Source organism: Caloenas nicobarica, chromosome 26, assembly GCF_036013445.1.
Source record: "Caloenas nicobarica isolate bCalNic1 chromosome 26, bCalNic1.hap1, whole genome shotgun sequence".
NCBI classification, from domain to species: Eukaryota; Metazoa; Chordata; class Aves; order Columbiformes; family Columbidae; genus Caloenas; species Caloenas nicobarica.
The window spans coordinates 2,969,176-2,996,298 of record NC_088270.1 but is presented as its reverse complement, the minus strand read 5'-3'; the positions used below and the strand labels follow the sequence as shown (position 1 = coordinate 2,996,298).

General features: G+C 50.0%; 1 protein-coding gene across 2 annotated transcripts in view; it reads left to right on the top strand.

Annotated features, from left to right (window-relative positions):
- The window catches only part of ETS1 (ETS proto-oncogene 1, transcription factor), a 63,755-nt gene that overhangs the window by 12,083 nt on the left and 24,549 nt on the right, over window positions 1-27,123 (top strand). Inside the window, exon 1 of one of the 2 annotated variants that reach the window (XM_065652108.1) lies at window positions 13,030-13,364. The exons of the other annotated variant lie outside the window; for it this stretch is intronic. Within the exon in view, the coding sequence (XP_065508180.1) occupies window positions 13,295-13,364 (70 nt within the window). The 5' untranslated portion in view covers window positions 13,030-13,294. Of the gene's footprint in view, window positions 1-13,029; window positions 13,365-27,123 lie in introns of those variants that run through there. 2 annotated transcript variants of the gene reach the window in all.

Genomic DNA, 27,123 nt, shown 5'->3' with positions numbered 1-27,123 from the left:
AAAGCCCAAGGGAGCTCCCTGCACATTGGGTCATCACCAGAGAAGGAGCGCGGAGCTCTTTTCCCACTTGAGCTGCAGGCTGGTGTCAGCTGGGGACCAGCAGCCGTTCAGTGAGGAATTGTGCTCTGAACAGGCTGTTGGTGCCCTGGGTGAAAGCTGGAAGGTTGTGGCTTGGTTTTTGGGTGATGCCCGCAGGTTTGCTGAGGCCCTCAAGCGTAAAAGGGTGATGGAAGCTCAGCAAGATGCAAAACTCAAGTTAGCAAAGTGCATGAGAACCATTGCAAAAATGAGCAGATTTGGTATTCCATGGGCAAGGAATAACGTGGTGTAGAATTAAGGAGGAAAGGGACTAAGCAACAAGCTCTCTTGGGCTTCTCTGATGCCTTGAGGAAAATATTTTGGGATGGTCTTGGCATATTTTCTCTCTGGATGGACAGGGCTGGTGGGGTGATGCCAGCAGAGCCATGTGCAGGGCAGGCAGAGGGGGACATGGGGAGCTCAGGGGGGCTGGGACCCCCAAAACAGCCTGTTTCCTTCAGCTCCTGGCAGCACGAAGCACCTCTCTCTCCCTCCAGATGTTCGCTGTGTTTATAGCTGCTGAAGCAACTCCCTCATTAATACGTTTCTCTCTCCCTTTCTCTCTCTCTCTCACATTGAAGCCAGAAGTCTCAGCTCAGAGGTTGCAGCTGGGAAGGAGCTGGGGGTGAGGGGTGGGAGAGAGAAGGGAGGTGTATGCAAACCTCCCATCCCATTCAACTCCCCCTCTCCGCTTTCCTCCCCCCGAATCCTCCCAAAATACACATGCCCTGAAAAAAGAAAAACACTAGCAGATTTTTTATTTCAGAAAGTAAACACTTAGGCCATGGGGGTCTGGAGGTTATGGGAAAAGAGGAAACCATTGGGCTAATCAGGCCGGGACACACTTCCCCTGCTGAAATAAAACAGAAATCATTGCATTACAGGGCGCCGGCGCGGTTAACCCTGGTGCTGCCAACATGGCTGAGGGAGCCCGGAGCTGCCCACGCGTTCTCCCCATCCCTGGTTTTCAGCCAGGGCGAAGCGGCAATGCCCGAGGGGAGCCAGCACTCTGCCACAGCCCTTTGGGAACAAGCCGTTGGGAATTTTTTACTAGGAAATGAAATCTCTCTTTTTTTTTTTTCCCTGTGGTTTATGAGCCATCCTATAGAATTTAATAGTTATTCTTGCCTTAGAACTCTGCCTGATGGTTGCAAACCTCCACAGAGAGAAAATCTCACTTTGCTTGAATCGATGAGATCTGGGGGTAATTTCTGCGGAGCTCTGAACAGTTTTCAGAAAGCTCTTTTTTATCCTTACTGGATTTTCATTAGGTGTACAAATTATTAGAATACTGATTATTTTGTTGCGAACCCTTTGGGGAAGAATCCTGCTGTTTTTACTCCTTTGTTTGTAGAGTACCCACCATATGGGTAAGATGGGGGACCCGTGATACTCCTGCAGAACAAAGAATAACTCCAATCCAGGTGTAAGTGACTTAACGGGCCCCTTGTACCATCTTTACCCTCTCTAAGCCTGCCCTGGGACTTCCCCTGGCTCCTTTCACAGTCTGAGTTGCGTACTATAAATGGATGCTCACCACCAGGTCTCACACGTTTTGAGACCGCTGTGTTTCAGAAAGGCTGGATCTCTAAGCATGAATGTTTTTCACCTTAAATGAATATTGAAAATTGTCTGCAAGCCTGGGTCTGTTTGACTAGAGCTCCTCGCCGCGATTGCTGATTCCCTTTATGTCCTGTCAGGCTGAGATTTGCAGAGAAGCCCAAATGGGTTTTGCACCCAAGTCTTTGCTGCATCCAAGCTGCTTTGGAAAACCCAAATTTCAGTGTGATGGACAGTCTGTGATGGAGTTCACGGCACCCTAAGTCGATGCCCTCCTGCAAGCCAGGTCAGAGGGAGTGGAGCTGAAAGGAAAAGCCTCGGAAAAGCACTTTGTCGCCAAGGGAAAGTGATCTTCCCATTGACGGTTTTACCTCATCTGTTACCGTGTAAGTGTCGGCGGTGAAAGGTGCCGTCACCGGTTCCTTGAGCCATCAGCCTGGCTCTTGCAACATCCCCAGATAGCGCAGGCCAGCAGAGCTGCAGACCTGCCCGTCCCACGCCGCTATCTCAAGAATGCATTTGAACAGGAGCTGTTATTGCAGCCGCTGGAGGTCGAGGCTTCAGATGGAAATCGAGTTCTCTGGAGACAGTCCCACAGGGCAAATTTCAGTATTTTTGGAGTCGGTGTTCAGCTCAGATAAGCCCTTGAGAGCTCAGATACTTTATCTGAACCTTATCTGAGCTATTTGCATCACTTCAGTCTGCGAAACCAGTGCTGTCAGACATTTGGGGAGGGAGGCAAGTTGAATTAGGATGGTCTGTTTCTTCTTTTTTTTTTTAATTGTTATTTCTAACACAGACACCTCCAGGAGGATTGCACTGACAGGAGATACAGATCTGTGCTCTCACTCTGCTCTCTTACCATCTCTTCTCTTCATTTCTGCTTTGCAAAAATCAATTGTTTGACTGAAAGGACCCTGCAGTGCTTGGTCTATATAATGCAACATCCTTTTCCCAGCCCATGGGGTGGTTTAATTCATCCAAGCTCTAGATCCTGGTTGCTCTTCCTCAGCATCCGTGGTCTTTTTATAGAGGAAGGGTTCTCAGGGATAAAGAAAGAGCAGATTTAGGAGATCTGGCTGGGATTATGGGGTTTTACAGCTGGGATTTGGAAGACCTTAGCTACATCATTTGACAGAAAGTCCTTAGGCATCTAAACCCCACCGATTTCCATTGGAGTGAGCTGGCTTAACCTTTCAAAATGCTGCCTGTGAGCCACTGCGCAGCAGTTTCTCACGTTGGAGATGCAGGTGATTAATTCTTTGCACATTTTATTGCAATGCTTAATTCATTGAGGTCAGGCGAGTGGCTGGAAGTCCCTGGAGAAAGAACGGTATTGTACAAGTGCTTGATATTGTACAAAATAAATAAAATAGACGTCTTAAACGACACTGAGCCCTTGAAGCTGCTGAACACGTGCTGAAGTTTACACAGTCCACCGGATGGCCCTTCCCCTGTGGGGTTTTGTATCAATAGGCTTTGGAAAAAAGTTTTGCAGCAGGTCAATTGTTGGCTGTTTCACAAGAGCTGAAATTCATTTTTTCTCTCTCTGCAGCTCTTCTGGTGTTTTTTCTCTCCCCACAATGCTGCAAGGGCAGATTAGGACTGAAAACCAGGATCTAGCCTTTAAATCCCCGAAGCCTACAGGAAAACAGGGTTGGCTTCAACTGGCTCTGTGGGAATGCTGCCATCGATTTTAGCAACAGAGAGGGTGGGCACGCACAACAAAAAGCAATATAATAAAGTTCATGACAGGGCTTCCCTTCCTGGAAAGGGAAACAAGGCTGCTGACATGGCATATGCCGCACGAGGCGGCAAAAACACCCGCAGATATTTGTGCTTCCCATTGCGCAAATAGGATGGAGCCAAAGAAACTGCTCCACCAAAGCAGGGATTTGATTTCTAAGAAGAGCCGGCCCAAACTGCTTCTCCCTAACTCATCAAAAACTACTTTTCAGGAGTCAGAAATGCCTTTCTTCCCTGGTTTGTGTGATTCACTCTCCACATCCTAAGTTTTGGGCCAGACTGATGTCAGCATTGAGGTAGAATAGGAATAAAAAAAAAGGAGATGCCCCAAGGGAGCCTGTTCATGGAAAATTTCTAATTTGGGCAGTTCCAGGCATCTCACAGAAGAGCCTGTGCTTGGGAGACTTCAACCCAGTTTTTCAGGCTCGAGAGGCATGAATAATTCTGGAAGGTAGTGATGGAAATAAAGCTGGCATCTCAGTCCTGCCCTGGACCACCTTGGGGTATCTGCAAAATGTCTCCAGAGATGATCAGACCTTTTTCTTCCCTTGCTTTGCATCCAGTTACTGCCTAAACCCCGGAGACCAGATGCTTCCTTTGTCTGGCAGCTTCGGTTGTGTTTCTATCCAGGCAAACAGCTACTACATGAAAGTAATAGTGGTTTCCCTTGCGTTACAGTAATCAAAATGACAGGATAACGAGGCAACCCAGTAGCATGTTTTGCCTTCCACTTGTGCTGAGTTCCAGGCTGGGTGTCAGCTCAGTCCCCTATCTAGATGAAATACAGCTTTTTGACTTTTCCTCGCTGCCAAAAGTGACAGATTGCTCTGCAGAAATCATCAATATTTTGTCAAAACGAAATCCAAACACTTCCGACCAAAACTCAGCATTTTCTGTTGTTGATGCAAAACCAAATCTCCGTGGGAAATGCCAACATGGAAAGAAAATGGAGAATTAGGTTGGATTGTTCTGCAGAATGCTTCTCCTGGCTCTCTGTGTGAGATACACGTCTGAAGGGCTGCAAGGCAGGGGGTGTTTGAACCCAAGAGCTTAATCTGGACCACTCATGTGTTTATTTAGACTGGATTAGTGTAAACAGACGTGCTCTGTCGACATGCACAAGGAGCTCGTTCTGTGCAGTTTGTGCCACAAAATATGCGTGCACAGTGAGCACCGACACTCACTTGGACGCGATGCTTCATCCAAGCTACATCTTCAAGCCAAGATATCTTATTTTTAAGGTTTCATCCATCTGCTTTTGCATGTCACCCTGTCTTCCTCCCCTCCACGTTCGGCAAGGTTGTCAGTCTATGTTTAGCTTAGCAGATACTTCCATAACCATCCATCTTCCAAAATCCTTCCCCAGGGACCTCACGGTGTTGTAGCAAAGCCAACAGTGGCACTGGACCACGGTGGGAGGACTTTTTTTCCTGCACATCCACCTGAAATGAAATGGTTTTATCAGGGCTCTCCCATGCCTGCCAAGTGCATCTCGACGCTCCCCTCCCCATTGCTGCTGCTCCTCACTTCATTAGCGCCAGAGATGTTTATAAATGGAAGAGATAATATTTTTCGTTTCCAGTTTGGGTTTCCAGGGCAGCCACTTTCTAAAGCACTTAGGAAGTTTAGAGAAGACGAGGTTATATAAACGGTTTTTTCCCCCCTGGGCTCTTATTAATCAAGTGGCTTGTGGAGCCATTCCCATGGCTTTGGGACCCAGGGCACTAGCTGGGCGAGGGGATGCAGGCAGTCGGTACAAAACATCTTTTTCTTGGCTTTTGCCCTTTTTTTTGTAGGTTAGCGATGAATGAAGCAGTCAGACTGGGCTGTCGAGGTTTGGAAGCAAATGGAGGGCTGAGCAGCATGTTCCTAGGTTACACTAAAACTATGCTTTGGGCTTATATTTTGTTCCAACCCCTTGTAGGCCTTCAGATGAGTCATGTAGCATCTTTTGATACTGATTTACTGTTAGTATGTCCCTGTAAAATTTGTTTATTTGATGTAAAACATTTGCATTGCCCGACCATAGGCTTCGTATGATTTTGATGGCAACGGGCAGAGAGTTGGTCCTTGTGCTTTTGCAATATAACCCTGTGGCCATGCATAAACACATACTAATTAATGTATTTACTGGCAAGCCCTGTGGCATTTCCAAAGCTTTTTCCCAGCCAGGCTCCAAGAGCAGCTGCTCCCCAGGATGGTTGTGAGCAGCTCGGGGGTTTGGAAAACAGGAGAAAGCTTCATGTCAGCATCCCCGTCTTCCCATCGGAATGATACCCAGCTCTGCCCCCTCCTCCGTGTCTTTTCTCCCGCTGTTTCCCCACCATGAGAATTGAAGGAACGGGGGCTTTTCTGTTTTCCTTAGGTGGCTGGAGCTCCGTCTGTAGCGGCGGGTCCAGCTGTGTCAAGCCCGAAGCTGAAGGTCCAAAGGAAATCAGCTCATTAGTCCCTTGACCCACCTTCTCAGCTTTCCAGCCACGCTCTCTCAGTGTGAAAATCATGATTTAAATAGCCAAGGGTGGAAAGTAATGATTTAAAGGGGATACTCGCAACTATTGCTGACTGTAGGCTTGGCAGAAGGAAACTGTATTTCTTCCGGGTCTTGGGAGTGTGTGAAAAAAGGTGTTGAACATCTGGAGCGATTTAGCAGCTTTGTGGTGGAGCAAACGTAGCTCAGCCCAAAGAACCGCGATGGGTTGATGGAGGGAAAAGCCGCTCGTGGCATTTGGCTCAAGCAGATGCAGGTTGGGCATTGCAGAAGAGCCGTGTTGACCCTCTCGAGGGACAGATGATGGGTTGTGGTGGCCCCTGAAGCACAGAAACCTCCTCAAAGAGATAAACTAACACGGCAAAAAGAGGGTTTCTTCACACATTGCTTCTAATTGACTTGTTTTGTTTTCTGTTTTGAAATTTCTTCCCATTGTCAGAGTGCAAAAATAGAAAGTTTCAGCTCAGGTTGAATGACACACCATTTTTCTTGTTTATTTTCTTTTTGCTGTTTTAGCCCAATGAGAAGTGTGTGAAAAAAACAAACAAACAAACCCAAACCGGTTTGTATCAACCCAGAACACAGTTAGAAAAAATATTTACGTCTGCTTTTTTTTTCTCCAACCACCAGCAAAGCACAAAAAAAAAAAAATCGTAAATAAATCCACTGTTTTCACAACTTTTACTGCAGGTGGCAGGGAAGTGCATAGCGAAGCAAATAAGTTTGTGTGCTGAACCCCCCAAAATCTCCATTCGACAGCTTTCCGAAGGTAATTAAAAAACCCGAAATAAGTGGTGACAATGATGATAGCTGCCCATGGGTGACCACCGTTCCACTGGAGTCCAGACAACCAGCTGTCTCTCCCCCATTGACACCAGCAAGGATTTAGGACCGAGGTGACCTAATCAGGAGACCCTCATGGGGAGAGAGGCGTGTTATTTAATTAGCTTTACAATGGACCGACTGGGAGGCACGTGGTGGCTCTAATGGAAGGAGATAGATGTCCTTTTAGCTGGGCTAATTGTTAGGAAATAGCAGAGGCTTTGTTCAGCCCCAGCATGTGGCCTGTGATCTCTCAGAGCCCAGGGGCTGCCCGGGTTTATAATTTTAGACAGATCTATTCAAGCCCGCTCCAGAGCGAAGGGCTGAACAAGACGGGTATTGTTGCTGAGCCAGGAGCGCTGTCCAAGAAAACCACCCCGAGAAACCCAAACACGTGTAGAGTGGAATATTTCCCCGCCATTTATTCACTATAGGGCCAGGTTGCCAAGCGGAGACAGTTGCGAGCGAGGAGGTTTCCAGGGATTTTCCTCTTTGAAACACAGACGTGAGTGAATCCTTCATCCCAGGAGCGATGCGGGGTGTCTTCACCAGCACTATCTGGACCAGACAGCTTTTTGGGCTTTAATTGCTGCTAGTGGGGGTCTCATCCTGTAATTCCCTTGATCTGGACATGGTGTACAGGGGGTAGTTGTGCCCGTTGCTGAATTATCTCCATCAACTGGCTGGTTGCATCATCATCTCGCGATCGTGGTGGGACAGTGGTTTGGGCTGGAGAGATCTTGGACGTTGTGGATGTAATGTCTGCGCCTCCCAGGGTCCTGCATGACAAAAAAAGTGGGAATCCTTGTTCTCTTTCCGAAGCCTTCCCCTCCAATCTCCCCATCACCATCCCCAGCCCCTGAGCTTTTCCTTCGGGACTGTCAAACTGGTGCTCCCAGCCCTTCATGAAGCGAGAAAGTGTCGTTTTGTTCAAAAAGGAGGATGAAGGCACAAAGACTTGTAAGAGGTCATGTGGAAACATTGACCAGGAATGTAACTTGTGTCTCTTGAATGTCTCTGTGCTGGTGACAAGCGTTAACCTGGGGATCATTTCTCTCGAGTGTTTTATCTCCCCACACTGACCACTTCCAACCAGCTGTGTGCAAGTGTGTTTTTCTGGTGGTTGCCATTTCTTGGGCTGTGGATTTGTATACTAGAGATCGGTGCTTGCTATTTCTTGAAGCTGTGGCTCTTTATTTGCTGGTGGTGGGTTTTTTTTGAAAGACTGAAAGAACAGATAGTTTTAGCGAACAGTTTAGCTGTCCAGAAGTTATGCTTTATCAGTAACAATCCCATTGCTAAGGGGATCTCAAAGACCATCAGAAATCGGTTCAATAAACTCTGTCACCAGAGATCAGTGAATGCCAAGGGTGAAGCTGCGAGCAGAGATGCGTTGCTTAAATCCGAGCTGGCTGCATTTGTTTCTGCTATGAAGGAGCCTGCCCAAGGGATCTGCCCAAAGATGAGAGGTCCTACAGGTGAGGTTCAATGTGTATCACCTGTGTGTGCTTGGAGTAATTGCAAATATCGAGAATTAAACAGCAAAAATCCTCACGTTAATGTTTACCAAGAACTTGAGGAGGAGAGGGAAAACGTACCCAGAGCAAACAGTGCCGCAGAACAGCTTACGAGCATTTTCCACCCAGCTAGTTCTTCCAGCAGGGTAACGAGTGAGTGACAGCACCCCCTGCCAATGAAATTCAAGGCACAATTACATCGCTTGAGCCCAGATTAGCTAATCAAGTTATGAATCAGCATGGGACCTCTGGGAAACCAATAGCAGGAGGCACTCGAAGATGCTCAAGCAGCTCGCGAGGCTGTTGATGGAGGTACCCACGGTGTGTCAGCCGGAGGCCTCGCAGCTCCGCGGAGATGTGTGCGCGCCGGGGTCCTGATGCTGGCCACAAAGATGCTTTTGTGAGCCATGTCTGCTGGGAAGTTAATGAGAGCAGGAGTCGGGGAGGCTCGGAGGCGGCTTCCTCTGCTTGTGCCTGGAGGGCAATCAGAGGCCGGTATTGTGGCAGCGATGTCTCGGGGCTAAGCTGGGTCTGAACTCTGGATCTCCACAGCGTGAACAGAAACTCGCTTTTAATACGGAGGATGGGGACTTCCCATGACTCCAGCAGCGGGGGGACCCCGCAGCCATCTGGGTCATGGAGGAGTTGACGCTTTCGTGACGGTCATCACCTCCTGGCCACAAATTCTGGATCTGAGGGTGTCCTGCATTCCCCGGGAACAGCCCGGGGGCACACGCCATCGATGCTGACTAACCAGCTCTGTTTCCATGCCTGCCGCTTAGCCAAAAAGGGGAAGCTGTAGCCACCAGGACTAATCCAGCCTCCTTTTACCAGCGTAAAACAACTTGCTCCAATCCTTCCCAGCTATTACAGTGCTTGAAAGAATTTCTCGTATCATTTTAAATTCCAGGAAAGGTATCTCCCCAGGGAAGGGTCAGGGCAGCTGCTTGCTCTTTCCTCTCATTGCAGCGGCCACCTCCACACCCAGAGCCACCTCCCTGCTCTTTCCTTTCTTAGAGTGGTGGCTGCTGCTCTTTCCAACAATGTCCCCCTTACGATAAATCCTTTCATGTCTCCGTTTCTCCTTGGAATTGCACAATGCTTTTTTTTCCTTTTTTTTTTTTTTTTCCCTTCCCCTTTACTCCTGATTTTTGTCTCATGCCCTCTGGATATTGTTTACTCGACAAAACATCAAACCGAAGCCCTGACCGCTCGCGGTCATTAAAAATCCCATGGCAGTTTTGGGGAAGGCTCCAATTTGGCTAATTATGTTCTGCCATAAATATCCCCCTGCAGTTTTAATTGGATATAGTGTTCTTCATTTCCTGTCCCTAACAGCTGGGTGGTGTCGCTCCGTGTTATTACGTAGCCATTGCATTTCACTCCAGAGGTGGCTACGCTTTGGTAGCAGCAGTGCAAGGAAAAGGTCCTTTTCCAGACTACTGGTGACACCTAATCCCGAGAATGGGTAAATCTGAGGGACAGAAGCTGTCCCAGCTCCATAACATAAATGATGGCAAAGGCTTTGGTCTTGTCATAACCTTTCCTTGATGCTAAATGAATTATTGTTATTCTTCTTTCAAACCAAGGTTAGTCAGCGTCACTGGGAACAATGTGGTATTACTGCCTGTCCTTTCTTTGTTCCAAACTGTTGAAAAACAGTCGGGCTGCATTGTGAAGGGAGGGCAGATGGCTATCGCACATCAACGGCAAAATCTTTTGGCTATATTAATGGCAGGAGGGCTGTTCTCCGCAATTCAGCATCCTTCCCTTAACAGGAGAGAGCCTGAATAGATATTAACATTGAATAACGACAGAATGGAAAAGGAGAGTGAGACTTGGATGTGGAAAAGATTTTTCTAAAGCCTATAAGCATCAAATAGGAACCAGTTGCTGAGGCAAAGTCATGTTTGGCAGGTCTTGGAATCCAAATGGTCACATCCCAGCTGAAGCAACTAATCAATGGATTCCTTCCATGTCGTCTGCGAACACTGAGCCATTGAGCGGCTCAGCTGGAGCTCTGAGCCAGGGCTTTCATGTTGCAGGCTCTGAAGTGAACACAAATTAAGGCGGCCACTAGGATGGAGTCGAGTTCGAAGGAGAGATGCAGCTGCCCAGGGAGGAAATCTCTGCTTCTTCCCTGTTCTTTTCCCCCTCGTTGTGGTTTTCCCGCCCCAGTGCTGCTTTTGAAAGCACTTCTAGTTTCCCTGCATGTCGGGGCCGCTGTACATTGCATGAGCAAAATGAAGCAGGAGTTTGGGAGGGCACAGAGTGGAGGAGCTCAAAGCTCTGCCGCAGCTGTGCTGCACCAAGCTGCGGCTCAGTGCCACCAGCTTTGCAGGATCGGGGCTGAGCCAGGATGCCAAGAGCGTGTGTATCTTTCCTAATAAAAACCACACAAGCTGTGAGAAAGATTTTTATTAGAGCCTTTGTGCTGGTCCAGAAGAGAAGGAGCCCCATTACAGGTGCTCTGGAGTTTGGCCAGTCCTTAAAACGGTAATGCTCGCAGGAGAGGCCAAGCCAAATGCATCGACCATGGGAGCAAGGCTAAAGCACAGACCCCTCTGCATCCTCTCGTGCCACTTTTTAATCCCACCGGCAGCTCCATCCAGGACTATCTGTGCCCAGGAGAGCTTTCTCCTACGTGGTGTCGACAGCCCATCCCCATCAGCTTCATGCCTGTCTCAGGCTGGGGATTGTGGTTTGCTCGGAGCAGCACGGATTATCGAGTGCCGCGGATCGGGGAGGGGAACACTCGGGTCATTTCAATCCGGTTGGGACCCCAGGTGCTTTCTGACAGCTTCATTGCTGTGGCCGAGAGCTCGCAGCCAGCTGTGCAAACTGGTCCCCGCATACACTCTCTCACACTCGCCCCAGGATCGCAGCCACAGCAAAGTGTAGGAAGGGGAAGGATTGTCAGGCTGTGGTAATCGCATCAAGTTTCTCCTCCCAAGCTTGCTCTGGAAGGGATCGTACAGAAAGGCAGCTGTTTCTCCTGAATCCCCTTTTGATTTTCAACTGGAAACATTTTGCTTAATCTCCTCTCTATAAGTTTCTTCCTTCAATCATTGCTGTCCATCCTGTATGGGGAAGAGGGGAAAGAAACGCAAAATGAAAGGCAGGTGCAAGCACATTATCCCTTACAGACAGAGGCAACAGGGACAGAGTTGTATCCCTATAGCCCTCCTCTTCTCACTTTTGGATTCCCAGTTCGTTTCTATGGCAGAATTCAAACCAAGGATCCACCACCCGAGGTTTCAAACCTTGTGCCCTGCCTGAGCACAGCTCAATTTCTCCAAAGCCCATGGCAATCACTGGAAGGAGATCATATATTGGTCAACAGTGAATCACTGCTCCTGCTCCTCTGCTGCAGGAATAGGTTGCCCATAACTGAACTTGCAAGCAATTTGGAAAGGCTATTGCCTGTAAAATTGGAAATGCGAGCACTTGTCAATGAGTAAGGTGCCCGAAAGATGAACTTTTGGCTGGACGTAGCTGCCTGCTGGCTTTGCTAGCTCTCAGATGTCCTGCTTGCTGTGTCTTCAGCTATTGCCTCGGCCAAACCGGCTGCTCATGCGAGCCGGAATCAGGCTCTCGATTTCTGGCTCCTGCACCTCGCAGCTTCTTTGAGTGACATGAACTTTTCTCCTATAAATACGCCTTAGGCAACTGAGAAAGACACTGCTGAAGAAGCTAGAAATAATCCTGAGCTGTTACGTTTGCATCTGCAACTCATCTTTCAGTGCGTTTGAAGGTTTCAGTGGAGCTTGTGAGCAGGACCTTGGTTCACCCTATGGCTTAGCAGGCAGCCTTGAAGCCTCTCCCCCCAGTAAAGCCGGCATGTTAATTCGAGCCCATCTTTAATCAGAGTAGCCCAGTCTCCGTCAGCATGTCAGAGACTGTTAAGACTTTCGGAGTGAGAGAACCACAAGAGCTCGTTGCTAATTACTTTTTTTTTAAAAACACTTGTACCGGTAAATTGACATCTGTGAGTCATAGTCTCCCTTCTGCTCTGCCGTTTGTGGTCTGCAGTTTGAGCTACCTAAATATAATAAAACATATTTCATGTGAGAACCAATATTCTTCTGTTAACTTCATGCCATGCTGGCATGAGACTCATCTCGCACCTTCAAGATGCTTTTTATCCAGTCGGTTCCCAGACCTTTTTTGGCTTCCCACCTGTACAAAGCACAACCATGCCTGGCTGCCACCCATCGTGACACAACTGTGACTGTGACTGTACCTGCGTATTTGGACGCGCTTGTGGGTGGGAGCTGATCAGGACACGGGCAGCAGCACTGGCGATGGGAGCGCAAAGGTGTGGATGTGAGTGAGAAGGGGTGATGCGAGCATGAAAGGGGTGATGTGAGTGTGAAATGTGTTTCATGTTGAGACAGGCAGGGCGAAGGCAACCGGCCTGGTTTTAAGAAACGCAGATTTTCAGCGGATCGCTGAAGCTCCAGCTGCACGCAGCCAGCAGCATTTTCTTGTGCTAAAACTGCAAATCCCTTTTCCCCTTCGTGTGTTGGGGCTGGGCTGCAAGCGGAGCTTGTGGAGCTGGCACAGCGGGACCCAACTTTGTGCTGGATGCGCTGAGACCAGCTCCCAACTCCATCCCCCCGCAGCCCCATTACCCTCCATCCCCCCGCACTTCTCGCCTCTCCCGCACCCCGGGGCAGCGTCGGCTCCGCTCCCCGCGGCGCCGGGTGCCGGGGCCGCCTCCGGGGCGGGGGCAGGCGGGTCCCTCCCCCGGCGCTGTCACTGCTCGGGGCCGGCCCAGTGTCCCCTCCCCTCGGCGGCTCAGCCCGGGCCGGGGCGGCGGCGGCAGCGGGGGACGGGCGGAGCGGAGCGGCGAGGGAGCGCGGAAGGGGCGGCGGAGGAGCGGAGCGGAGCGGGAGAGAGGGGCGAGGGAAGGAAGGGGAGAGGAGGAGGAAGAGGAGAAGAAGGAGGAAGAGGAGGAAGGAGGGACCAGGCGCTCGGCCGCCGCTGCCCCGGCCGCCCCGCTCCGCGCTCGCCGGGGCTGAGCAGCCGCCGCCGCCCCCACCGGTCCCGGTGCGACGCCCCCGCGGGCGCTGCCCCAGCCATGAAGGCGGCGGTGGACCTCACCATCATCAAGACGGAGAAGGTGGACATCGAGCTCTTCCCGTCCCCCGGTAAGCCCCTCGCCCTCCCTTTCCCCGTCCACCCGCCTCGCCGGGGAGCCCTGGGGATCCCGCCTCCCCCTTTTTCGCAGTGCACCCCCGAGTTGCAGCTGAGCTCTGCCCCGCTGCACCGCCGGGGAACTGGATTCCCGAGCAGCTTGAAGACTTTCCACCTCCCCCCCACCATATCCCACTTCGTCTCAAAAAAAAAACCACCGCCGCCTCTCCAGCCTCCTTTTCTCATGCTCAGGCATCCTTGCGGGGTTGTAGGCAAACACCTCCTGGGTGGCAGGAGAGGTGCACTCGGAGGGGTTTTTGAGAGAACCCCCAACCTTTTCCCGAGTGGGTGACCCACAAGCTGTACGTTCCCCCCATCCCTCGCTGGAAATGCCTCGTGTGGTCCAAGCACTCCTGGTATATGGGAAACAAAACTCCAGCAGTGGCTCTTCTGGATTTACCACGTTTAAACCAGCTGCTCTGATTTTTTTTCCTCCTGGCTGGAGAAATGGGTGTAGGAAGAGTGCAGGAGCTCTCAGGAGATAGCAACACGTTACTGCATCGAGGCGTGTGGGGTTTTTTTTGTCGTTGCAGCGATAAGTTTGGCTGCTGCTGGCTGTGGTTAACGCTAATAGTTGAGCCTTTACCATAATAAGGGCTGTTATTCACATACTGATGTCGTCTGACTGCCTGCTGACCCTGGCCGCTCAACTGATTCCTGCCTTGCTCAGGCGAGGAAGTGGATGGTGCTTGGAGAGCCTGCAGGGGAAAAAAAACCCAAAACACACAAAACTAAACACAAACCCCCAACCAAACAAAAACCCCAACATTTGTCTTTCTGGGAACAAGGGAGGGTGAAATGAGTCCTGTTGCTTCATCCCTTCCCGCTGTAATTTGCTGGATTTTGTGCAGCACTGGCGCGCTGAAGAAAATCGAATGAGAGTTATGTGTTGCTTTGCCAGTTAGCAAGTTCCTAGGAAATCCAGAAAAAGGGGCTCGACTCCTGCCAGGCATGGGAAATAAGATGACAGCTGGAGTGCAAGGGAGGCTGGCACTGGGGTTTAAACCAGACGCTTGTGTAGGATCAGCTTGTCTGCAGAGAGCTCCGGTAAAGTCAGCACAAGCCTGGGGCATCTGCCACCGATGGGCTGCACGGTGTCCGATGTGGGGAGAGTGACTTTTGCATGATACATCTTCCCACTTTACCTGCATGCAGAGAGGACGCGGTCTCTGGTTATACCTGTTTTAACTCCGTGTCTCTGACAGCTGGGCTGAACCTGGCTTTTAGGTGTGGGCTCAGAAGGACCAGGTTTTAAAACGCAATAGGGATGCTGAGGGTGATTTTCCAAAGCACCCACTGTTAAATCAGAGGCTCAAGTGGAGCCGAGGGCCTGTTTGTTCCTATTTCCTAAAGCTTTGGTTAAATGAACATTTACCAGAGACTCATTCCTGTGCTTGTGACACTTTGCTTGCAGGGGAAGAAAATGGGGTAGGAAGAACCACTTGGTCCATGGTGGCAGGGCTGGTGGGCTTTGTTTTTCAGTTCAGACCCAAGTATCTATTTAAATTTACACTTCTGGCGTGTTACAGAGGCGTTGTTTAGGTGTTTGAGCATTGGATCAATGTGATTGCCTTGTGCTTAAAGCGAGGACTTGGTGTTTCGCGCTGCCTTAAGTTCATTTTCTTCTCCCCGCGAAAGCTCTTTTGCAGTTTATGCCAGCAACCCGTTTGCAGAGCTGACCCAAAGTCTAAACTTTGGCAGGAAGAGCGCTGAAAAACAAACAAAAAAAACCCCCAAAAAGGTAAAAAAGAGCTGACTCCCTATCAACTTAAGCTGCAGTTGCTTCTGTTTTGGTGGCTGCGCTAATGCTGCGAGCCAAAAAGGTCAATGTTGTCAATTAGCTGGCTTAACCTCATTTCCCCTCCAACTTTTTTAGAGAAGGCTGAAGCATTCTTGCTCCTCGGATTGATGTTGAGAGGAGGAGTATGGATGCTGCTAGCTCATGTTTCTGGGATGCCATGTGTAGGGGACGTAACTTTTCTCTATTCTTGTCTATTTTGGGCTGTGTCTGAGGATTTAACTACTCCGTGATGGCTCATTCGGCTGTTGGTTGCAGATTTGCTTCGCACGGTATCCACAGGGTTAACCTTAACACAAGGAGAGCGGTTGCAGACATAGGTTTTCAATTGTGCAAGATGTTTTCATGTGCCAGGTGCTTGATGCCCCGTAAAAACTGCAGAGATGCTTTGGTTCCGCAGTCCCCCTGAAATCAAACCCCACTCCAACCCACACGTGCAGGCGGCCTCTGCAGGGAGGAGTTCGATGGGATTTGTAGTGTGTCCAAAGGGTTTAAAAATAACCTGAAAAGGATGTGAAGTTGCACAAAGCGTCCAAAGCCAAATTCCACCCCCCGCTGTTGCTGTGTGAGCGAGTTGAGTAGGTCAGGAGCCAAAAAAACCAGGGTGGTGGGTTTCTCATTTACTAGACAAGTTTTATGTATGTGGGTTTTCGTTATAAGGATCTGATAGAGTAGATGATAACATTACTTCGATTGCAGATACGTGACTGATCCACCAATGGGTTGGTGGGACTTTGTTTACCGGCTTTTTTTTTCTGACAGCAAAACTCCAAACTGTGCAAAAATCGACCCCAACGGGGACATAATTTTACGATTGGTAAACGCCGCCCTCTGCAAATCAATTTATTTCCTCCGGCTCTGCAGAACTCCTTTTACTCTCTGTGGTCAGAGTTAAAAACAGGTCTGCAACCCTTGCTGGGAGCTGGCATTGTGTAATTAGGACTCGGATGATAACGATATTTCTAATGAAGCTGGTGACTTGCTGAAGGGCAAGGTGGTGATGCTGGGCATCCCAGGTGAGGCGGGATGCTGCTCCCCTTCTTGGTTCCTTTTTCTGGTGGTTGATTTGTTGCTGCCTGGCATAAAGAGAGGATTTTTTGTGCAAGTTCAGCATAGAAATCCTGATGCCTGGGGGACAGACGGACCCCGCGTGTTCTGTGCTTCCCATGCGGACCCTGAGGCCAGCTGGGAGACAGGCACGTCGTTTCCATCGGCCTCTGCGTGGGCGGCATCCCAGGGGGGGATTTTTATCTGGCAAGAGCCATTCCCTCCGTGTAGGGCTTGGGTCAGGGCTGAAGCAAGATTTTTTTTTAATTTTTTTTGCTTGCAATGCAGGCAAATAAGGGAGTTTGCATTTAAAATGAGTCTTCTGGCAAATGCACAGCCTCCTCTGCGATGGCTTGCTGCACTGAGATGGCAAAGTGCTTTACGAGTCTGAAAGCATCTTCATTACAGTTTTAGGATGGGATCCTTCATCCTTCCCCATCTTGTTTCCAGCTATACCTTTGCTTCCAGGTCTTTATATATGTGCACAGAATAGTCAGAGCAAGATCAGCCCGCTCAAGGGCGTCAGTTTGCTGAGCTGGTTGGAGATAAGTGCGCAAAGACTTGGAACATCTCCTCTTCCGAAAAGGCAAGTTTGGTCCATTGTCCTTGCACCTCTCTCACACTCCAGGTTGGTCCCTGCAGCTGTGTCACCTGCCGCGTGACTCAGTTTCCCTGCCGCTGTTAACACATCAGTTTTGTTGGTGCTTTGCATGGTCACGTTTCGCAGGTGGGATGAAAGCAGCAGCGGAACAGCAGCATTTCCCTCTCTGCTTCCAGATGTTCCTTCCTCTGCATCGCTTGTACTGGAAGAAGATCTACGTGTCCTCACCAGGACAGGCTGTGCACACACAGAGTGTTTGCCTGGAAGCCCAGCAAAACCTGGGGGAAGGAAACAAGCACTGAAAAGTGATTTTAGGGATGCAGAGAATCCACATCCAGCATCTTTCTGAACGCTTTTCCTTTTGCAAAAGGTGAGAGCTCGGCTGTGGATTGCTCTGTGTGGGCATGAATCACCAGCCAACGAGGGCGAGACTTAATAAATCTGAGGGCTTTGGGCTCCTGTGGCATTTTCGATGCTGATTGCCTGTGGAGGAGGTGAGAATTTGAACTGAAAAAGAGCAATTACCTTTCTATGCGCTTCCAAAATGCCCATTAGTGTGGTATCCAGCAAGGATGGGGGGAATGAGAGCTCCCCAGGAGGGAGGGGACTGGCTGCCCCCGTTTTAGTGTCAACTTCTGTCTGCTTTGGGGACAAAGCTGTGAAAAAAGGTGAAAAGAGCGTAACTCCGTAGACCTTTGCTTCAGGGATACACCAGCTGAAGCACATCCCAGACTTACACCAGGGAGCAGAGGGAGCAGAATGAGATTTCCAAGAAAAAAAGAAGCGGAATCCCCATTCCTTCCACTTTTTCCTCACAAACTCCCCCAAAAGCATGTAACAAGTGTGTAATTACAGCATTGTGACACGAAGGGGCCGCTAATTTGCCGTGTAATCATGACGTGCCACGCTTGGATAGGCCTTATAAAATAAGGGATAACACAGTCTCATGCTGGAATGTTGTGCCTGAGCTCTCGAAAGCAGCGATTGCATCCTCCTGGATGGGTCCTATGGGGTGGCTGAGGTTTCGGACAGCTGGGACAGGGTTTAGGGTGCAAAGCTTGTCCTTTGGTTGGACTTTGGGATGATAGTTTGATGCTGGAGGCAAAATAGAAGATGGCTCAGTGTTCTTCACCGGCTGCTGTTTTGGTGAGACCAGATACTCAGGTACTCAGGTGTAAGACCAGACTTTTGTCTGAAGAAGGTTTAGAGGGGTGTAAATTTGCAGATCTGTCATCCCAAATGGCAGGTTTGGGTTGTAGTACCAGTATCAAGTGGGATTTTGAGGAAGACAGACAAGCAAAGGAGGCGTTTTCCTTTTTGCACTCTCAGCTGGTCCTTGCACGGGCACAAAGTGAGCAAATTAAATGACTTAAGGGAGCAAATGTCATTGCTGTCCCCAAATGGATCCAAAAGATGGAGCTGCTGCCATCTTCCATGCTTACAAATAAGACCTGTGCTGGGTAGGATGGTACCAGGGAATTAATTGACGTGAAAAAGGAAGAGATGATCTGTCTTGAGCATTAAAACACCAAGGACTGACTCTTCATTGCACTGTGAGTTTGGGGATCCCCGTGGAAATCGGGGTCGTCCCCATGGGTGCAGGATTGTGCCTCATAGGTCGAGACCTGACTCCTCAGGTTTGAAGCTTGTCCAAATCAGCAGAACTCCACCAAAGCTGGGGCTAAATGCTCTGATCCAGCATAAAACCTCATCACTGCAGAAGCCAGTGGGACAAATCTGTAGCTGATATAAACTGTACAGCTGTCTCAGAGCCAAAAATTGGGCCTGCATCCCCCTTTTTTTGTTTGAAACCCACGACATAGTTATGCATCTCAGCTTTTTTGTTCATCTTCCGTGACTAAGCTGCTCGCTGCCTGTGTTTCTTTATTTTTTTTTTTTTCTTCATTGTGTAGTTTATAATCTTCCAACTAGATACAGAAAACAAAATAGTTTGCAGCGCTGGCCAAGAAGGCTCTGGTTTCCCTGGCGTGGAGCCATGCTTACATCTCCAGTCAAAATACTGCTGGTTAAACAATAAATATTTATTGATTCTCCTACAAGCTCCTACATTTTTCCCAGGTGCAGTGGAATTGGGGGGGGGAGGGCACTTGATTGTGAGATGGCTCCAGAGATAACGTGGTCTTGGATGCAAAGGTGAGCCTTGCAAATCTGGGTTTAGTCCTGCACATCCAGCCGATAAACCTGCTCTTGTCCCCAGGTTTGAGGATTTGTGCCTGTGACTGCTGCAGGTTTTGGTGTAATTATGTGAAAATGTGCAAATCGGCAAGTCGCTTTACCTACCGGAATATCTCCTTGAATCCAGGAGGATACACGGTTTGGTGTCAGGTTCAGAGAGGTGGCAAAAAAAGAAAAAAATCAGGGTGGTTTCAGTTTGTAATTTGGTTAAAAGGCTCAGCCTGAGTATCTAGAATCTGGAAGCATGGAACATTAACAGGCTGCGAATGTTTGCATGCGAAGCCCGAGTTTCTGCAGGGCCGCGTGCGTTCCGGCGAAGGCAAAACTCTTGGCGCTTGCGTATAAAAGGCTCTAAGTTGTTCTGTTCCCTCCTCTGATGTGATGGGAGGATTGTTTAGCCCTGGACGGGAGGCAAACCCCAAGTTCTCCACCGTCGCTCTCTGCTTCCTCTTCCCCAGCTACACGTTCGGAGCTTGTTAATGAACAAAATGCCTTTTTTTTTTTCATTTTAACACACGGAGGGGATTTTAAATTGGCTCCACATGGATTATGTACGTTGTCGCACTTTCCCGGAGGGTGATGGCATGAGTAGGAATGCGAGGTTGATGAAAGAAGCCAGACACTGAGTCAAACACGGAGCGGCTCCCCTCCCCGTGCCCCCCCATCTCATTTCAAATATTTGACATGATTCCAAGGCATTCTTCAGAAGGCTGGTGGGGAGCGTTGAGGCCAGTGGGACTTCTTTTAAACACGCAACATGCTTTGGGGCCTCTGACCCCAAAATGTGTTGAAGAAAGCCTTGGTGAGAGCAGTTTTTTGGGGAAACTGAGGCATGGTGCCCCCATGACGCTGCAGCAGGGAGGCGGGAGCATCCCCAGCATCCCCAGCCTGCTGAGGGTTGTGTGTCCTCTTGGTGGCTGGAATTTCCACTGGGATGAGATAAAAACTGCTGACTAAGGAAAAGCTGCCATCGGTATAACCAGTAGAACCCCCAAACTGGAGCCGGACACTGGGAAGCACTTTGGCGTTTGTTTTCTGTTGCTTTTAAAACCCCCATCATGCATCACAATAATCAAAATGTGGCTTTTTGACCCACATGAAAGTTTTTTTTTTTGTAGGTGTCTGCATGTGTTTGTGCAAAACCACTTAATTTTGGTCAGTGTTCTGGAGGCAGCAGAAGTTTTTGGTTTTGTTTTTTAGTTTTGAGAAATTGTTTACTAAAACCTGAACCATCAGAAGAAGGAACTTGCAAAGGCTGAGTACTCCTGGCTTTTTCCACTACAAAATTAAAAAAAGATGTAGTGGAACACGTGAAATTTGGGTCTTTTTTTTTCTTCATTTTTTTACACATTGTTGTTAAAGGCAGTTTTAAAATGCAATGTCAAGTGCTTTCTCTTTTAAAATGCTCAAGGTGTGTTACCCAACTTGTTCCGTGTCTCCAGACCCACGTCATGAGGTCAGTAAATGAAATTCCTCCCTGTTTGCAGCCAGAAATGGGGAAAAACTTATTTATTGAATTCTCATGATCAGCTGCAGGCAGCAGATGAGCCCGGCAGGTTGGTACCAGCATCGGGGCTCCCCATCCTGCGCCCCGACCCCGCGACGTTTCCCGGCCTCGTCCTTTCGACGGGATGCGAAGAAATTTGGGCTTCAGGCTGTCCCCGGTTCTGAGGGCTGGGAAAGTTTCATTTTCCAGCGTTGGCAGCGGGGTTTTTGGAGCTGTCACGGTAGCCGTGGCCCCGGCGGGGTGGTTTAGTCACTGGGGGCTGGTTTTAAGCGGCTCCAGATTTGAAGCTGACTCTAAAGTTTGCAACTTGAAAGGCTCCAGTCGTTGCGCCTGTTTTGCCTTCGAGCTGGATGATGTTGCTGAGCCCTGAGCTGCTGAGGCCATATGGATCCTGTAGAGTGACCTGGCTGCCCGTTGGTCCCATTTAAGGAGGGAATGGGGCTTAGTCCCGGGCTAGCCCAGCCTAATCTAGCCTAGCCTAGCCCTTGCCGCTAGCCCATGCCATTTAGCATCATTTAGAGCTGCCTCATCCTTGGCTTCCCCAGTTTGCTGGCTGCCGGTCCCAAGCACCCATTGAAAGCTGCAGTTAGACCTAAAAAAAATTTAAGATAAATTAAAAAAAAAATAGGGAAGAAAGCTCAAGGAAAAAAACCAAGGAGAGGGACAGTGCGCCTTTAAACAGCTGTGTGTAACTGTGCTGCCTAATCTGGTGACTAATTCGGTGCGTTGCAAAGTGCGGCTGCCAAACCAGCCTGCGTCCCCAGCCCAAGGCTCGAGGAGTCATCGTGTCCCCTCCCTCCCTTCATCCCGGGCGCCGTTCCCCCCCCTTCCATCCACCGCTCCCCATGGCAATTTATTTACTCATCTGGAGGGCACAGCCCTGGCGGTCTCTTGACTCAGCAGTCCCAGGCTGATGGGAGCTGCGGGAGCAAATTCCAGGCAAAGAAATAATCTCATGACTTGTCTCGGAAAAGATTGCTCCCAAAAGATCCCCTTGGGGTCACGGAGCGCTCGGCAGAGCCCGGACCAGGCTCCCCATGTCCCCCCCAGGGGACTCGTTGGACTTTTCTCCCTTGGAAAAACTAGGATGGATTTGGAGATGGGGACCCCAGAGCTGATGTTCCCCCCTGCCCCAGGCACAGGAGTGTGTGGAGCTGGAGCTGCCTTGCCAGGGCAGGGAGCCCAGAGCGTGGGGTTGTGTTGATTTTGGGGTCATTCCTCCTTTTTTCTTCCCCCACTTCCCAGGGAGGGGTTTAAACCTTTCCTTTGCCCCTAGGCAACTTCAGTCCTTGTGTTAGTGCTTTTGCTCAGACCTTCATCAGGGCTGGCACCGGGGATGACTTACAAATCATATTTATGCTTTTTTTTTTTTGCCTGGTGGCTTTTTTTCATCCTACGTGTCTCTCTCTTTTTTCCCCCCACCTCCTCCCAACCTAGAGTCACTTGAGCCCTGTCCTCTTCTGAAGGCGCTTTGGGAGGTCTGGTCCCATGCCCAGTGCTGGGAATGGGGTGGGATCAGACCAGGTTGGGAAACACGCATCTTTGCAAACCTGCTTTTTGATGTGGGTGGGCAACAGGGAGGCTCGTACCCCTCCAAGCCACCCATCCAGGGTTCTGCCGAAGCTTCCCCGAGCTTATTACAGCCGGCGGAGGATTCCCGGAGCTCCTGGCAAGGGCTCCTGGCTCCCGAGTCGCCAAACGACACCCCCTCCTCCATTTACGTCTCCTCCTAATAGCCTCTTGGCCCGAGCAGCCGAATTCAATCAACCCTTTCACCATCTGCTCCCAGGCACTTCTGCCGGGGCCGGCTCGGGGCCAGCGAGGCTGTAATTCCTTAATAGCTTCCGGATGCTGCGCTCGGGGTGGATGCGAGGGCTGCGGGCGTCTCAGCCTCTCTCTCCCCCCATCCAACCTTCGCTTGTGATTTCCAAGCTCGAGTTTCTCCTCTGGGCAAATCCAAGCACCTCCTGATTTATCCCTTCGCTCTCCCGTGACATAATCCCCATCCTGGATGGCCCTTGGCCCTGGGATGGGGATGACTGAAGCTGATGGGGCAGCCCAGCTCGGCTTTGGCTGCTTTTCCCAGCTCACTCCCACCTTCCTCATCTTCCCAGGGCTTTATTTGGCTCAATCTCTTCGCGGCAAGAAGTTTCCTAGAAGTAGGAGCTGGAAAATAAGACCTTCCTGTGGGCAATTGGGAAAACCATTGCTCTAGTGCATGGTGGCACTTGATAATCAGGGAGTTGCATGGTATAGCCCAAAAAGGGGAAAGCCTGAAATAAGTAATACCCAGAAAACCGTTCCTAGGATTACTCTGGTTTTAATTTGAGGTGCAAGGGACTGGTGTGTGTATTAGTGAGGCACAGAGGGAGGAAAAGATGCCTTCAGGTAGGAGGGGTCAGGGTACTTGCAAGTGGCAGTAAATCCAGTGATGCAAAGGAGTAAATCCATGTCTAGCGCAGGGGAATCAGAGGTATGTGGATCGTTACGCTACCTGCCATCTCTTGGCAGCCGCTAGCAAAGTTGACTATTTGCTCTAAAGGGTTATAAATAATTTTCTTGATTAAAATGATTGATTATCCTCAGTCTGATATTATTTAGTCAGAGCAAACAGCGCTGAGATTTACCAGCCGCGCTCTGACCTCCCAACCCCGATCTGTTTGCAAAAAAGCCTGGGCAATGATTTGCTTGATTTCAAAGCTAAATACCCTAATCTCTCCTCTTCTCCTTTGCTAACTGTAGAGACAGTTTGGCCTGATAAGGGAGGACAGACCTGGTGGCAGAAAGGGACGATGTGGTGAGATAGGGACCTGGTGGTCACCAGGTGAGGACAGGGTAAAGCTCTGGGGCTCCTTTTTCTCCTCCACATGTACTCGCTGGGCAGAGCCGAGACACTCCTTGATGTACAGAAAAAATAAAAGATGCTCTCAAAAGCTGAATATTAGAAGAAAAGCTTTTTCTGGGTAAGACGGCAGCGGCAATCTCTCTGCGATCCACGGGGGATGCGATCCGCTGCAACTTGCCCCCTGGCGTTGAGCAATCGGCCGCGGTTCCTTGCCAGCTCGGCTGGCGTCGCCCCAGGGGGAAGGGTTGGCCGGGGAGGCTGTGGAGGTTGGGGTGGGATGGGCGGCAGGAATCTGCAGCTGCGGAGCGGTGTGGCAAGATTCGCCCCCGTAACCTGCTGCCCCGGGGCAGCGTGCGTGCTTGGGGAGGTGACCTGTGGCTGCCGAGCCTCCCTTCTTCGTCATCGGCTTCTGCATCACTGGCTTGGTGCTCTCTGCATCACGTGGAGGTGTCCTGGGCTTGGGGAGCGCCATAGGAATATCCATGGGGACCATCTGCTCGCGATTGATGGGCACTTTAATTGTGTGGGCACCACCAGCAGGTCCAGCCCTTCCAGCTTTGACAAATGTTTTTGGTTTATGAGCGAGGGAGCTGGTGAGTGGAGGAGAGTGGCTTTGATGTGGAGGGAGCTTGAACATCATCTGAGCTTGATCGCACTTCAGGCTGTGTCCTGCCATGTGGTGCCCTCATGTCTGATTGAGTCAGCCTGGGGCAAGGGCTAAAGCTCAGACACAGGTATCAGTTTATGCAGGACTTGTGCTGAAAAATCAAGTGAAGGTTGGGGAATTCCTTGGGACGGCTGGATCGGAGGTGTTTGGCATGTCTAATTCCTTCCTGGGGCAAGGAAAATTAAAACCCTGTTTTAGGACTGGTGGAGGGGTTGGGTGACAACAGAGCTCAACGTGCCTCCAGGTTCCTTGGCTGCGAGGGGACAGCCTTTGCCAAGAGACCTCAGCCTTCCCTTTTCACACACTTCCCATCCTGACAGCGTTTTCCTCGCATAGCGTTCTGCCAATTAACTTCGACCCGGCCTTGCAAAATCTCTCCCTTTTCTGGGAGATTGTCACACATGGTTTGGAAGCCTTGTCCTTCCTCAGAGCAAGGAGGTGTTGGAGGTGAATCCCCATTAAGTGTCTGTTCTTATCCCTAGATGATGAAGGAGAGGGAAATTATTATTTAGAGGAGAGAGCGAGGGCTTGTTTGTATAGAAAAATGCTCAATGTGAGCTGCTCAGGTGTGATTACAGTTTTATTTTTGCACCTGAGGATAAATCAAGGTCAGGGTACTGTGATGCATCCTTCTCTAGGGACAGATCCTCCGGTCACATCACTTCTTCATCGAAGATGCCAGAAATGGCATCATCAGCCCGAGATTTGGGGTGAGAACAGCAGAAATCCTGGTTTTAACCCGCCTGCAAAGCCACGGATGCTCTCGAGGACGGTGGGAAGCGAGTGGGTGTGGAGAACCTGGACCGCTCCGGATTGCTGGAGCCCAGCGTGGCTTTGCTTTGGGAGGGCTCAGCCCGTGGTTTTGTGTTTTCACGGCTCTGGAAACCTCCGGCACGGTGAAGCTGGCACGACTGGCCTTGCAGGGCGCCCAGCGAGGAATTTCAAGAGGCTTCTGGTCCCAGGCATGAGCCATTCCAATACCTCGGGCAACCTTCCAAGAAGCAAATGAATATCTAGTTGTTTGTTCGGTGGGGATCGCTGGGGTTTTTGTAGGTGGTTTTTTTTTTCTTTTTTTCTCATTGCTGTTGAGCAATTTGAGCTTTGCTGCTGCGTCTCGAGGTGTGAGGAGCTGAGTTTTAGCTGCTTGTTTGCAGAGGAGCATCTCCCGGGCATGACCTGGACTTGCTATTTACACTTGACCTTCTTTCAGTCGGGGCTGGGTGTCCATTACAGGCTTTGCTGAGCCCACCCCATGCCTGTTTGCCCGTGCACGGGGATTAGAGCTCTTTAGCAGCACGGTTAGTGAGGATTAGAGAGAATTATCGCAGGCGAAGCGTGTCTCACAGGTTTGTTGGTGTCCTCCCAGCCCTCCTGAGGAAGGATGGAAGGCAAAACAAGCCTGAAAGTGAGATGCTAATCCTGTCTTGAGAGAGGACATCCCGGCTTGTGTGATGCTCAACTGGGAAAGCGGGAGGGTGGTGGGCGATAAGGGTTTAACAGCTGCAAAAAAAGGCTTTGACTTCCCAACCAAGAGCAGTTTGGGCACGTAGAGGTTGTTCCTTGCTGCATCTCATGGTCCAGAGCGCTGACCTGTGAGTTCAGCCTCCGCGCGGGTTTTACGTGAGTTTAATTAAACCTGAACTCTGCCGCCAGGCTGGCATGTTCGGAAAGGGCGTGTGCGAGTTTTTAATTGCGATGCTGTTACTTCTAAAGCTGTTTTTGAAACAGCTTTTATGGGGCGGGCTTGTGTCGAGGTAACGTTGGTGCTGGAGCGAAACCCTTCTGGACCCATCATTGCTTCATCTTGGTGGAAAAATCTTTTTGCTGACTTGGCTGCTTTGCACAGTTTTGATGAGTGTTGTTAAACCGTGGCCATGTTCCCCAACCTCAGAGGTGGCTGCATCTCCCCGGTGCTTCTTTTTATCCGTCTGTGCTTCTTCCAGCAGCCGAGATAGGGGGGACAGAGCAAAACCCTCCACCGAGGGAAGCCCCGCTTCGAATTGCCACACGAAGACGAACTATATGTCCCGTCCCTGCTAACGCTGGGGGAACTTTCCCGTAATCGCAGGCAATGTTGATTCAAGCCCTGTGGTTTTGCTTAGCTTGGGTCCAGGGGTTTCTCTCGCACTTTTTTTCCCTTCCTCAACCCCGCAAAAGGCAGGGAGGACCGAGCGACCTGCCCACCGGGCTGCTGCTTCCCTGCAAACTCCTGGGACTGCAGGGGATGCCGCTTTCCCAGGATCTCCATCCAACACCCACGTTATAAAGCCGGGAGAGGGAGCAGAAAGGAGCCTGAAGGAAAGCAGCAGGCAGGCGTGGAGGACAAATCTTGGGAGTTTTGTACGATCACAACTGTAGGTGAAGCATCCTTTTAGCAGCCAGCACTGCTGCCTGGTTCCTCACCAGCTTCAGGATACCCAGGATCAAAATAAACCCAATTTTCCTCATGGATCCCGCTGAGCATCCTCTTCTAGCAAGCTTGCACCCACGCAAAGGTGTCTCTGTTTTACAGCGGGATGAAATAATTTACCCCAAAAACCCAGCAGAGCATCCTGACATCTCACCCTCACCTTCCCCCTTCCTCCCTCCCTGTGATGCTCTAAGTACCCAGAGTCCAAACTTTGGAAGAAACACTTGAATCTGCAGTTAGGGAAGACAGTTTTCAGGCCCTTTCTTTAGGGGAAAAGCTGGCCCCCATGACACACCGCATCTCCATAAGAAAGCTGCTAACCGTCGGAAGAAAGCCGGCTTTGTTGTGCTTTCTGCAGCGCTAAGCAGTGTGGGCTTTTGGTTTCCTCTCTTGTTTTTCTCTTGAAGCCCAGCTTTCATCTCCAAGTATTTATTTTTCACTGCTTGAAGGACAAAAAAAATAGACTTATTTTTCTTCTTTTTTTAAAAAAAGGAAATATATTTATTTAAAATTAAAATAGCAAATGTCTGTGCCTTTTATGCCTTGTGCTGCTGGAAGGGGAATCAAATCTCTGCTCCGCATTCCCCGGCATCCCCAGCAAACGCCTCTCCCTGTGCTCACCCCTTCTCCCCATCCATCCTG